Consider the following 15,076-nt stretch of genomic DNA (forward strand, 5'->3'; position numbering starts at 1 on the left):
GGGAGAGGGAGAAGCAGGCTTCCTGCAGAGCAGGGAGCCCAATGTGGGGCTCGATCCCAGGACCCTGGGATCATGACCTGAGCTGAAGGCAGACGCTTAACGACTGAGCCACCCAGGCACCCCACTTTAAGAAAATTTCTGAAAAATTTTAGTATTTCACCAGCAATGACTAAAATTGACACCTGGATTTTTATGTAGAAGACACAATTTCTCAATGTACACAATGTAATTTTTTTTGCACTAGGCATTCAAATAGAATTTTGCCACGTGAGTTTTCTGTTACCTTCTAATTCCATTTCCAATTTTCTTCAAAGAAAAAGGATATTACTTTGTTGAAGGAAAAAGTTTAAGATACTAATAATATTTATAAGGACTTTTAATTAATGAGTAATGCAGTTTATTCTCTGCTTTGCTTTTTTGTGGAAACAGGTATGGCTAGATAAGAATGACAACACTATTAACTGAAACCCAGATTTCATAAATAGAACGTTTAAGGAAATGATTTAAAACTGGACCTCTGGGGCGCCTGGGTGGTTCAGTTGGTTAAGCAACTGCCTTCCGCTCAGGTCATGATCCTGGAGTCCTGGGATGGAGTCCCTGGGATGGCTTCCTGCTCAGCGGGGAGTCTGCTTCTCCCTCTGACCTCTCCCCTCTCATGCTCGCTCTCTCTCATTCTTTCTCAAATAAATAAATAAAAACCTGGATCTCTGCTTTTTCTTTTTTTTTTTTTTGGTTATTGTGAATTATCTAACTTATTTTAATAGAAGATTTTTTAAGATTCCCAAATGGGGTGAAATACATAGAAAGTCATTCTTAATAGTGTTAACTGTTCTAATCTTATTAGAGTCTCAATAAGCAATACAAAGTTTAACAGAACAGCATAGAAATGAAGGACTCACTGAGAAATCATCTCCATTTCCTGGTTTAATGATGGAGAGTAAAGTATTGCACTTTATTAAATAATCAACACAAAATAATGTAGCCAACAGTAACATACAGGTACACAATTTAATATTTATTATATGCATTTTATATACATTATTTTTCAATAGCTGTACGTTTGCTATGTGGTACAATCTTAAAAATTTGCTGATTCATAGTTTGTAAAACAAAAACCTTACAAAACTCATCAAAACTCGCAAACTGATCAGAAAAGTTTTTGGAAGACTAGAAAAAATACTTTATTGTCTTAATCATGCATTACACAAACAAAATCTTTAGTTACACCATAAAATTAAGCACATCTGAAAAAATAAAACAGGGATAACTAGTCCAAACACAGCAGATTTCTGTATCCTGATTCAACTATTTTTGTGTCCTATTTGTAATGCAAATAAAATTTTACTCCAAATATTTTTAAACAACATAGTTTTTGTTTGGAATCATGGTAAACCAAGATATGCATCTGGGGGAAATCACCTTGGTTTGTAACTTAAACTATAAAATATTCCATTTTTAGTCTATTTTAGACCATTCAAAGAGTTCCAAAATAGATATACAGGTTCCTTTAGCACATTAATAAAAGGATATAAAGACCAACAAAAAGTGAAATAAATAATAGGCTATTAGCAAGATGGATAATCCTTGATAAATAAACTTGTAAATACAGTAAGATGTACAAAATATCACATAGTGATAGGATGCCAAGATTAGTTCGTTTTTTTTCTTTTTAAAGAGTTCATTTGGAGTATTAAACCCCATTGTTTCATTTTAATACACTTAATAGTCCTTGGTTTATATGAAGACAATTATGTGATGATGAAGGTGATTTAGCATCTTTATGGAAGGACTTAGCTGAGCTGTATTAGGCAAAAGAAGGAAAAAGTGTGGTTACACGGCAGCGGGTCAGTGAGATCTCTGTGTTTTAGGGTTGTATAATGCAGAAAAACTTCAATACAATCTTGAGCACTGTTGTGACAGGCTAAATATATAAAAAGACTTATAAAAACTAGAATTTTATCCAAACATTTTGTGCAACTAATGCTAAAATATTTTAAGTTAAATTTTCTTTTTTTTTTTTTTTAAAGCAAAATAAGTTTAAAAGGGAATCTGTGGCATTCAACTGATAAACAGAAAATCACTAAGAGATGAAAAAAAGCTACTCTTGGAGCTCACTTCCCCCCCAACAAGAGCACCACATTCCTAACCCTAAGGCAGCACACAGAGTCCAAAATAAAAGTCTTTTGTAAGATCAGACTCCACATTGGCTTAAAGATACCTAAAAAACAGACATACGCTCAGTTCATATCCAGTACAGGCCACAAATAATGGAGTCCTTTTTATTTGTCCCATGAGATACAGTAATTACAATTAAATTAATGAGCCTGACATTAAGATGTGATTTCCATCAATTTATGCCTGCCTCGAATAGCCTTCACCAGGCAGATCACATGTAGTGTCATATCAGTAACCTTTCTGATGGCAGTGATGCAGACCCTCTTTCTGTCCAAGCAAATCTGTTGTTAAGATGTGAGTTTTTGTTGATTCACACAAATACTTTGGCAAGGGCATCAGCCCCTGCACTGGCAATATATGCTTTTGATGGATGGAAAGCAACATCATAAATCGATTCATCTAATTTCTTCCTATGTGCTGTTATTTCTTGCACACATGTCTTGCTGTCCAAATTCCACAATCTAATAGAACAGTCATGGCCTGTAATAAAAGAACAAATAAAGTACATTACTGAGTAACAATTCCTTTATAAAATTTGTGGCAGTATAGTTAAGTTCAGACTTACTTCCAGACATCAGATAGATTCCATTAGGATCTACTGCTAGACTTGTAACAGCATCCAAATGAGCTACCATAGAATGGATCATTTTACCTAAATAAAACATAACACAGAAGATAAAATTTTCACAAATAGTTACTAACTTGCGAGATCAGAAACCATAATATAACATCAACATAAAATAGACAATCATTATAGCAATATATTTTTTATTGTGGTAAAATACACGTAACATAAAATTTACCATCTTAACCATTTGGGAAGGTATCATTCAGTGGCTTTTAGAACATTCGCAATGATATGCAACCATCACCATTATCCAGTTCAGAACATTTTCATCACTGCAAAAGGAAACCCGTACCCATTAAGCAGTCACTCCCTATTTCTCCCCTCCCCCAAGTCCCTGGTTACCACTAATCTGCTTTCTCTCACTATGAGTTGGCCTATTCTGGATGCTTCATACAGTTGAAATCATACAGTAACATGTGGCTTTTTGTGTCTGCCTTCTGTCACTTAAAGTTTTCAATGTTCACCCAGTATACAGGCATACCTTCTTTTATTGTGCTTCAAAGATACTACAGTTTTTTGTTGTTGTCGTTGTTGTTGTTGTTTTACAAACTGAAGATCTATGGCAACCCTGTATTGAACAAATCTATTGGCACCATTTTCCAATAGCATTTGCTCACTTTGTGTCTCCATCACATTTTGGTAATTCTTGCAATAATGCAAACCTTTTCATTATTATTATATTTGTTATGGTGATCTATGATGAGTGCTTCCAACTCGGTGAAAGCTCAGCAATGGTTAGCATTTTTTTTTTTTGCAATAAATATTCTTCAATTAAGGTACATACGTTGGGGTTTTTTTTAGACATAATGCTATTACACACTTAGTAGAAAACAGTATGGTATAAACACGACTTTTATATACACTGGGAAACCAAAATTCATTTGACACACTTTAATGGCAAATCAGCTTTACTGCAGTGGTGTGAAACTGAACCCACAGAGGTATGCCTGTAATAATTTTTTTAAGAGAATTTGCATTCTAATGCAGAACTTTCCCAGTTACTCCCAAAAAAAGACATCTGTGTGACATGAATCTGACAGTACCTGGTAGGCAGTGGAAAACATAATGACTGTATGGTTGCGTCAAAGGCTTTAAGATCATATAAAGTGAAATTAAACTAGAAACAGAAAAAATCTCTCTTGTTAAGAGATGTAAAGATTATTTCATATACAGGGTTACTGATAAATCACTAGAGGATATATTCCTAACTAAAGACTCTACTATTATCAAATTCATTTATCCTTTGAAATGTCAATCATTTTATACATTAGAAACAAGAAAGGGGAGAGGAGTGAGAGTATATTAGAGAAATTATTCTGGATTTCCCCAGATAGTAGCAAAAAAGTATTCTGGAAAATTGGATTTAATGAATATCTTCACTCAAGATTTGGCAAGAAAATGGGATTCAGTAGCAAGTTAAAATTAAAAAACAAGCTATAAGTACAAAGTTGTGTTGCATAAATACCTTGGGACAAGGGGATTAGCCTCTGCACTGGCAATATATGCCTCTGATGGATGGAAAGCAGTATCATAAATTGATTCATCCAAGAAGGGAATAAAATAGCAAATACTGATATTTCTAAAACTTCCTACCCTTTCATTCAGCAATGAGTCTTTATTACTCAAATGCCTGAGTTGCTCCTAATGAGAGGCCTTCTCCAGAATTCTAGTTACAATCATTTGCCATGTTTTTGGTCCCCTGATGACATTCCACAACGGGACATGAAATAGATCTACTTTTCTTGTCTGCTACAGCTCCTGGCCTGAATATAAAACCACAACATAATCAAAGGTGCAAAAAGTTACTCTGAAAAACATAAAAGGTCCTATCATTTTCTGGCAATACTAACATCATCAGTTAAGTACAAAATTAGTCTCTCATCATTTCAAACCACATCTATCTCTCACTAATACTAACAATAATTTTAGAGATTCTTCTCTGCTATTCTGAGGAACAGAAGAATCATTCAACATACTATCTTTAATTGCTTAGTCTAACATAACTCATCAGATCTAGAATCCATTCCTTGCAACATTCCTATAAAAAAAAAACCAAGTATGAAATGGTTAACCTCCAGGACAATAATCTCAAATCATTAGAAGTTAAATACCAAGCATCATTAGCTTCCCTTAAAATGTCAAATCTATGATGAGAACTCTATTCACAAATCTAGTTCCAACTTCTCTCCTGAAAACGATCCTGCATCTCCTAAATGTAACATGTCTTAAACCAAAGAATTCTTTCATCCAAACAGCAGATCTACTCACTTCTTCAAGGGTACTATAGTTTCCCAGTTTGTCTCCAGTTCTCCTACCTGTCCACTAAATTAACCCTATGATATGCTAAAGCCAACTTACAATCAACCCTTCCTCTCCATACAGTCAGAAGGCCACTTCGAAATTTAAGTGACTTCTTCAGACTGGACGCAAATAAGGAGGCAGAAAGCTGAACTAAGTTGGATGCTGGTGACCACAAAAGTCACAAAACTTCTGACACCTCCCGAGAATTAGCACTTTGTCTTTACGAACATATACTTGCAGCTTCTCACATTTAACCAATTTCACTTTTGCCCTACATCTCTGCTACTGCCTCTCTTCACTGGCCAAAGTTAATTCTCTCCTCCTATAACGGAGGAAAATAGAGGATACATGTAGTCACCCGTTCTCCCCTCTCTGGCACCTTAAGCCCTTTGACTTGGGTCATCAATATTGTGAGCCTCTATGAAATGGGGACAAAAGAGCTATTTTTTTTTAAAGATTTAATTTATTTATTTGACAGAGAGAGACATAGCGAGAGAGGGAACACAGCAGAGGGACTGATAGAGGGAGAAGCAGGCTTCCCACGGAGCAGGGAGCTCAACGTGGGGCTCGATCCCAGGACCCTGGGATCATGACCTGAGCTGAAGGCAGACGCTTAACGACTAAGCCACCCAGGCGCCCAAAAGAGATATTTAAAAAAAAAAAGATGTAGACTCTGGACGCAAACTGCATGCAGCGTGTGAATCCATCAACCCTGTAATTTCTCTCCGCTGTTTAACAATCAACAAATTATGTAACTTTTTTTTTTAAGATTGATTGATTGATTGATTTGACAGAGAGAGGCACAGCGAGAGAGGGAACACAAGCAGGGGGAGTAGGAGAGGGAGAAGCAGGCTTCCCACAGAGCAGGGAGCCCAATGTGGGGCTCGATCCCAGGACCCTGGGATCATGACCTAAGCCGAAGGCAGATGCTTAATGACAGCCACCCAGGCGCCCCACAAATTATGTAACTTCTTTTAAGCCTTCTATTTCAACTGTAAAATGGGAATAATAATAATACTTTATGTGTCTTATGGTTATTAGAACAAACATGTTAATATATGTAAATCAAATAGAACGATATCTCACTTGCAGTAAGATACCACTAGAATATAAATTCTAAGAGGACCAGACATTTTGTTTTGTTCACAAAGCATTGAAAACTACCCCAAGGATATGGCAAGACCCTCAATAAACTTTGCTAAATGAGTCCACAACGAAATCATGATCTTCTGTCTCCAACTCCTCCATATCCCTCCCTCACTTGTACACCTTCTCCCAAACTCACCATCACTAGCTAAGTTTCTCAGGCACACTAATATGCAACTCAAATTTGTACCTCTACCAAAATTTTAAAAAATCATGAGCCCTTAATATCTCTCTAGAACAAACAGTAGAAATTGAAATTATAAATTCTTTAAAGATCTACCAGATAATGCAATTTAAATAATCTTTCTAAACCAATTTTACAAACCCCTGCTCAAATATCTTAAGTGATTTTCACAGTGCATAGCATAAACAAAAATCCATTATTCTTAGCCTGGCGCTGAAAAGTTCTCCTCAACAGTTTCTGTTTCCCTTTTCCAAACTTACCTCTTTAGCTTTACCTATAAGAAACTTTTGTTCCAGCCACCATTCTGCCTCTGCTCAAAATAGGCCCTTATCTGGAATTTCCTACTACCTTCTTCACTTAAAAACAAAACAGAACAAAAAAACAACAAAACTTACCCATTTCTTCAAGGCAAAGATCAAACCTTCACTATGAAGACTCCTTTATCTAGCATGGCTCATCTTATTGCAAATATGAGTGCACTGTGTGCGCATGCACACAGAGACACATGTCCTATTTTCCCCAAACAACAATAAGCTCCCAGAGAGCAGAAACCACATCTTATACATGATAGCAGCCAGTGCCGTGCAGAATACAAAAGCTAAATATACTTTTTTTGTTAAAAATCTAAGAATTCATTGAGTTCATCCATAGTATCAATTTCTATGTTTCAGATAAAAAATTCAATAAATACGCTAGTCATTGGAGAGAAGAATACTCTATTAAAAACTTAGCTGTCAACACCAGACCAGCTATGAAAATACTCCAGTTTATCACATTTAAATGAATTACCAATTTTCAGGGAAAAATTTCTTTGGAAACAGTATATCCGAACACAATTTACAGTTTAATTTAACACTATGTTGTTATGCGTATGTACCTTGTGTGAAGTGAGACAGGATTTAGAAAGAATTTTTCCATTGTTAAGAGCCTATTGCTTTGTCTTTACATTACAGATAAGATAACTAGACTAATTAACAGAAAGAATGAATTGGTAGAATTTGCAAACAATCTGAAAGACTATAGGTTCCTTATTTGTTATTAAATAAAATTTTATTACCATTTTCTTGATTTCTGCCAATAAAACAGCTCTAGAGACTCACACTTTGCTGTTAATACAACTACTGAAATTCCTGACCCTCCTCTTAGAAACCTAAATATAAATCTTCAATAGTTAATTTTAAAAAATCTTTTCAGAAACACAGTAAAGGAAATTATCTCTGTGCTCGCAGCAGAAGAAGAGACTGAGGCTTCATAAAAATGTTTGAAGACTTGTTCTGAGGAGGTGCTAAAGTGAGAACTTTCATATGAATATGAATCTTCTTTCCTATGCAATATAGACTATAAATACTCATTCTCTTCTCAACTTGTTCTACTGAGTTAAAAGGAATCTGTCCATTAGTGTTATCTGAACACAGGGATTTATTTAAGACTCTAAAGATTAATAATTATAACCATGTCCAATTAATGGTTATAATCATAACCATTAATTATAAGATTAATAATTATATATAACCTTCAAAGAGAAATTTGTAGAGGGGCACCTGGCTGGCTCAGTCAATAGAGCATCTGACTCTTGATCTTAGGGTCATAAGTTTAAAGCCCATTTTTGGTGTGGAGCCTACTTCAATGAATGAATGAATCAGTGAGATTTTAAAGAGAAATCTGTAGTTCCGATTTGCTGTCTTGCTTGATAATCTGTGGCTCTGCAATAATGCTGCAATTAACTTTTAAGTTTCTTACTTGGAGATCCTTCAAAACCCCTGTTTTAGCTTCTCAAAGAAGCCTAACTGAGCACAAACAGTATTTCATGTGGTATTCTAATGACAGATGAAACAGAGGTCATTAAAGAAACAACCCAATGGCCAAATTAAAATTTAATTTCACTTCTATATAACTGTTAAGTTTCCTCACAAGAAATAGAGGGAAAATAACAATTAACAATTTCCACTATTTCATCATTTCATCTCCTGAGGAATAATTCTAAGAGCATATCTGAAATACCAAACCCCAGAAAGAGACCTTTCAACAACAGAATATGAAAGAAAAAATTTCAAATGGATGGGTTTATATTTAACATGACACGGAGAAAACATAATTGATAGGCAAGGTATTACATACACTTAAGGACAGAACTTAACATGTTAAGTGTACTACATGAAGTGAAAATCTGAGTTGAAATAGTTTAACTTGGCAAATTTTTAGGCAAAAACTCAGTATGTCTTACATAAAAAGAATAGCATTTTTGATCATCTCAAATTTACAGTATTAAGACTAAAAAGAAAATACAATAACCTACTTACCCGTTTTATTATCAAAAAATTTGATGTGTCTATCTTCATGAGCAGTTATTGTAACAGGAAGTGTGGGATGACTTACTACTCTGTTAATGTGATTATTGGATTGTAAACCTGAAAAATAAAGGAAGATAATGCACTAAAGTTCAAACTTTCCGTTAAAATTTGGATGATGGCTTTTTTTTTTTTTTTAAGATTTTATTTATTTGAGAGAGAGAGAGAAAACACGAGCAGGGCAAGAGGGGCAGAGGGAGAGGAAGGGTGAGAAGCAGACTCCCCATTGAGCAGGGAGCCTGACATGGGGCTCGATCCCAGAACGCTGGGATCATGACCTGAGCTGAAGGCAGACACTTAACAGACTGAGCCATCCAGGTGCCCCTAGATGACAGCCTTTTTAGGCTTACCAAAAAGTAAGAATCATTTAAAAAATTAAACCATTTGTATAAAATAAAAATCTGAAAACTAAAACTAGAGCTCTAGAGAGAGATAGTTTCTTAAAAAATAGAAGTGTAAGCTATCATGTCCTATAATATGGATAGTATTAAGCTCAAATTTAGGAAAAATTAGGAATATTTTAATGCAGACTGTCAGTATAGGTGGTTTAGAATCTTAAAGACCCACAGTAATTATTACTTTAAATAAACAGTCCATAAATGAATTATAAACATTTAATGAACAAATCTGCAAGTGAAAATTAGATGTTTGCAAGGAACAACCCTTATCCTACCCAACTCACAAAAAAACACAAACAGGAATTAATGTTCTTAGGGATGAGAACTTTCTTTGCTACCAAGTTCTTAATTTCTTATTAGAGATGAGGAAGAACAGAGAGGGATCAAAACTAATGGGAAAATATCATCAACATTTATTAGATTTTAACTACATCAGTCATTCCACATATATAAAAGAACTTTTTTTTTTTTAAGATTTTATTTATTTATTTGACAGAGAGAGACACAGCAAGAGAGGGAACACAAGCAGGGGGAGTGGGAGAGGGAGAAGCAGGATCCCCGCGGAGCAGGGAACCCCACACGGGGCTCGATCCCAGGACCCTGGGATCATGACCTGAGCTGAAGGCAGAGGCTTAACGACTGAGCCACCCAGGCGCCCCTATAAAAGAACTCTTAACTTAGACACATTACCTGTGTTAGAGGGAGAAAGGGAGTAGAGTTGAAAAAATGCTGGGAAAGAAACCTTTGAGTATAATTTGGTTTGAGATTTGACCATGAAACCATTTAAATGGTTTAAATAGTTATAAAATGATTTTTTAAAGGCACTCACCAAAAAAAAAAAAAAAAAAGGTAAAATTAAACAAATGACTGTAACTGTATATCCATTTGGGGTATAAACACAAAGAAATGAACCATTTCAAGTGACTTTAAAGCAGAATAATTAGATGTCCCGTCCCGAGTGGAATACACCATGAATATGAAACCATTATCATTAATCAAACTACTGGTGGTGGTGTTGGTTTTATTATTCTGAGATGACTATATCTGTACTGTGGAATAAATCAAATGGGAGATGATGAAGAGGATTTTGCTGACAACCAAGAGTTTCGACATGATTAAGATGAGGTAAAAAGCAAACAGATAAATCTGAATTTGAACGGGAAGTATTTGTATGAATTTATCAGTGTTTTTCTTTTTTAAAAATGCATTTCTAGCTCTGTCCACTGAAGAAGCCTAAACCAACAAGCAACTCAAGAGCCATAAAAGTCATCAGGACCAACCCAAAAGCCTTGCACCTATACTGTAATCTCTAAATGTCATTTTCCACTAAAAGAAACCATGGCTCCTTAGAGAAATGCATGATTTCAGTCTGGGGCACAAAATGAACAAGATGAACCCAAAACATCTTGCCATATCAGAAAGTAAGAAAGCTATCAATGACTACCAGAGTCATGTCAAAAGGACTCAAGAGCCAACCTGAATAAGCTCCCACTGGCCAAAGATGAAACAACCTGAAGACTGATAAAGGTAATACCTGCAAGAGACTGAAACACATCAGATACATTTATATCCGAGATTAGAGATTATAATGGTAATAAAAACAAACAATACCCAAAAGACTCAATGGTCACCTCTGGGTAATGCTAGGAAACAACCTCATTATTTTGAAAACTGATAAAGTGGGGGAGGGATCAATAATTGATCTTTCCCTTCACTTGTAATCACTAACTCCAGGGTAACCAAATTATTGATGCGGGGTGTTCCTTTTTATAGAAATATTCTAGCTAAAGTGGAAAAGGAATGAAAGAATTAGAAAATCATTTTTCAACAGAATTAATGAATTAATGGACCTAGACAATGATCAAGACTGAAAACGTAAAGATAACCAGACAATATTTACTTCTGATAGGAGCTCACAAATTACTATAAAGTAGTTTTGCCAAAAACATTTAAAAACTTCATAATGAAGACAAATAAAAATATGAAACCTAAATTTGAATAAGCCTCTAGATCTATAATCTATTTATAGGAAATAAAATGAAAAGAGAAAGCACATTAAATGATACCACAAGGATGCTACCAGCAAAATCCACACTGTGGAAGCTACAGGATAAACAATTCAATTTCTTCAATAAAAAAATGCAAGGGAAATAGAAGAGATGGAGGGGTAACCTACAGGTAAGAAGAAACCTGAGGGACATATCAACCAATTACAATGCATAGGCCTTATTTGGAACCCTATTTAAATAAACTGTAAAACACATAGCACATTCTACACTAAAAACATTGGCCATTCACACATAATTGTAAGAGATGGATGATGCTTTCCTCCGGCTTATATTATTTTCTCTACTTGCATATGTATTTCCATTAAAACTTTAAAATTATTTCCCCTGCTTTCACATTTACATTGCTCTTACTCTCTCTGTTCCCACCCCCCCAAATCCTCCAAGCTTTTAAGCATAATTTGAGAAAACTGCAAAAGCACTGTAAATAAGTACACCTATAATGCACTGAAACTTTTTCATCATAAATTCAGTCAAAATGTAAAACTTAAAAGATTACCCTCTATTGTGTAATAATCCTTTTAAAGGTTTCAAAGAAACCTATGAAAACTTACCAGAATCTATCTGTGATGAAAGCATTACCAATGATTGTGATGTTTCTAAATCATAAATTACTGTACTACCAGTGTTGAAAGAGGTCACCATATGAGCTGGATCACAGCCTATAAAGTCAACAGATGTAGGTATTCCATGCTCTGAAAAGGAGCCCAAAGAGATACAATGTAAAAACAATTTAGAAATCCCTAAAATTAGATTTTCTAGTAAGAAAAAGGAACTCAAGTATTCTTGAAATAATGTTAATAATGAAAAAGAACAATTATGTTCGGACAGTGAAATATAATAGGTAACGTTCCCTCAATTATTTTTAGTTATTTTAACATTCTATTTAACAGTATAAGAAAAATATAATTAGAGGGGCTCAAAAATTATGAGGAGGTATGTACAGAAGTTATTTTTTACTGTAAAATGATAAATTAGCATTCTCACATCACTATCTTGGGAGATTGCACCTGTTTGAGACCTATAAGCCTTATCAAGTAGCTCACACAAGTTGAAATTTTGGATCTATGAAAATAAAGCTTGGAGTCTGGAATCCACCAACGCAGTACTATCCTACCATGTCCTGGGCAGCAATTTCTGTCTTTGTAACATTCAACTGGCCAGATCAATGCACAACTAGGTGCAATCCAGAGTGTCAAGCAATAAATTACCCAGATGAAGTAAGCAACAAATATCTAAATAAATTTTTACCTCAAAAGTTTGGCTAATTGAAAAATTAGTAGAATCACTAAGGTATCTAAGAGTAACCCTACAAAAATAAGCATATACTATTTCTCTAAAATGCTTTAAGAGAAAACATAGTTTTTAATAAAAATAAAAGGTCTGATTTTTAAAATAACTGAAAAATGTCTTGGAAAACATGACTAATACCAGTACACAAACATGTATATAAACAAATGGTATCACAAAGCAAACTGCTTACAGCTTTCTATGATGGGAAAAGATTTGAAATTCTACATGTAATTCAGTTTGTACTCCCCACCGCCCCAAGGGTGCTAATTCAGTGATTCTGTCTAGACTTCTCAACTAGTGTGCTCATACATATCAGGTATGCTTAAGACTGTGATCCCTTCAGTCTTTGTGGGCAGCCACCTCCAGCAGGTGGAGGGCCTCATGTTGCTTCTACAAGCAGCCTCATTTGTCTACTTCACTACTACACAGTTTTATTTTTTAAATAGGACATGTCCTGGAAAAGGTCAAAAAGCACCGAGCTATAGGATATACTTGCAAAACTCCTTTCTTGTTTATAAGAAATGACTAAGAGTAAAAAGATTATCACATGCTTTATAAAATTCTTTCAATATATCTCTTAGAGTAGCACAGGAATAGTAATCAATCATTTGCTTTGTCATTTCTATCTTCCAAATTTTAAGAAAATCAGCTTTTTTTAGAGGGCAACATTTACTTACCCTTGTCTGCATTGTAAGTGCAAATACATGGCAGTTTTTCTGGTGGATTCCATAACCTAACAGTGCCATCTGCTGAACAAGACAGTAATTGATTCTTTATGCCACTATAAGCAAGACCCCAGACAGCATCTGTATGTGCAACTAAAGTGCCAGCTAGAACATTTGGCTCTGGGAAAAAACAACAAACAAACAAAAATTAGCTAAAAGAAGTTGGAAAGAAATGTTTCGGATAATTATAACTTACCATATAATTAAGTATAAAGACTACACATAATGGCCATAAGAAGATAACCAAAGTTTACACACTGGCCATCTCTAAGTTGTAGAATTATGGGTTATTTTTCATCTCCCCCAAAATACTTTCCTGTATTCTTAGAATTTTCTATGAAGAACATACACTGTTTTAAAAAACAGCTTTAGTGAGATAGAATTCCCATACCATATAATTCACGAATTTAAAGTATACAATTCAAGGGGGCGCCTGGGTGGCTCAGCTGGTCAAGTGTCTGGCTTTGGCTCAGGTCATGATCTCAGGGTCCTGGGATGGAGCACTATGTCAGGCTCTGCACTCAGCAGGGAGTCTGCTTGTCCTTCTCCCTTGGCCCCTCCCTGCCCCCATTCATGCTCTAATAAATAAACAAAATCTTTAAAAAAAAATAAAAGTGTAAGATACAATGGTTTTTATTATGTTCACAGAGTTATACAATCATCAGCACGTCAATTTTAGGACACTCTGATCACTCATTAGCCATTCCCAACCCCCACTTCTTCCTTCCTGCTTTCCTGCAGCCCTACATAACCACTAATCTACTTTGTTTTTTTAAGTTTGACTATTCGGGACATTTCATACAAATGGTCCTTTGTGACTGGCTTCTTGCACTTAGCATAATGTTTCCAAGGTTTGTCCATGTTGTAGGATGCCTCAGTACTTCATTTCTTTTTATTGTCATATAATACCCATTGTATGGATTTTACTTACTCATTTATCATTTGATGGATATGGTGGCTAATAATAACACTGAGTACCATCTGGCCTATAATCCTGTTTCTCTAGCAAATTCCCACCTTCCACAGCTATTTCTTACCACCTCCAGAATTTTCAGTTCCCAACCTCCCTTCCTCATGAATGATTATCTCTGATTATCGACTTCACTGAGAAAATGCAGCACTGAAATAAGAACCCCTTCCCCATCTTTCCTCCACCCAATCTACTAGTGTAACTTGCTTCCAGATAGGAGTAAGGAACTGTCCACCTTCTTCTCAAAGGCTAATAATTCTACCAGGTAAACTCTGGATTCCATTCAACTCACTAACTTGCTTTCATGTTTCCAGTTTCCCGACTACACAATAATTCTCCTTCTCCTTAGGATCATTACCACAGCAAACAAATATGCTCCAGAATCTCCTGACCTAAACAAAAACCTTCATTAACCTTACAATACCCTTCCAACAGACAGCAGAAGAGCATATTGAACAAAATGCTTTTTTCCCTCTCATTCACTCTCTAAATCAATGTAATATGGTTTCGATACCATCACTACACCAAAATAACCCTTGCGAAAATCACCGATGATGAACTCTTTTTTATCAAGTTTAATAAAATTTTTCTTTCTTCGAACATTTTTTCTTGGTTATTCTCATCACTTTGCTTTTTATCCAGAGTGTACCTTAAAAAGTTGCCCACAGGTCCCTTCACCCTCTGGTCTTAGTCCCAGCATCCAACCTCTAGCTAAAACCTGGGTGACAGATTTGTCACATAAAAAAAGGAACCTTTCTATCTTCATATTATTAGACCTCTCAACAACATATGAAAGTACAGACTGCTTCCTTCTTCTCAAAAGGGTTTTTCTTTTGGTATGC

At 35.3% G+C, this 15,076-nt stretch overlaps 1 protein-coding gene across 2 annotated transcripts in view; it reads right to left on the reverse strand.

The window, feature by feature from the left end:
- Positions 1-1,184: 1,184 nt before the first annotated feature.
- STRN3 (striatin 3) overlaps positions 1,185-15,076 on the reverse strand; it is a 103,873-nt gene continuing 89,981 nt past the window's right edge. For both annotated transcript variants that reach the window (XM_032404894.1, XM_032404893.1), the window contains 5 exons: positions 13,217-13,384; positions 11,801-11,941; positions 8,735-8,842; positions 2,741-2,827; positions 1,185-2,655 (listed from right to left, as the gene is read on the reverse strand). In XM_032404894.1, coding sequence (XP_032260785.1) covers positions 2,486-2,655; positions 2,741-2,827; positions 8,735-8,842; positions 11,801-11,941; positions 13,217-13,384 — 674 coding nt within the window. In that variant the 3' untranslated portion in view covers positions 1,185-2,485. The remainder of the gene's footprint in view (positions 2,656-2,740; positions 2,828-8,734; positions 8,843-11,800; positions 11,942-13,216; positions 13,385-15,076) is intronic.

The sequence above is a fragment of the Phoca vitulina genome, unplaced genomic scaffold (genome assembly GCF_004348235.1).
Source record: "Phoca vitulina isolate PV1807 unplaced genomic scaffold, GSC_HSeal_1.0 scaffold7, whole genome shotgun sequence".
Lineage (NCBI taxonomy): Eukaryota > Metazoa > Chordata > Mammalia > Carnivora > Phocidae > Phoca > Phoca vitulina.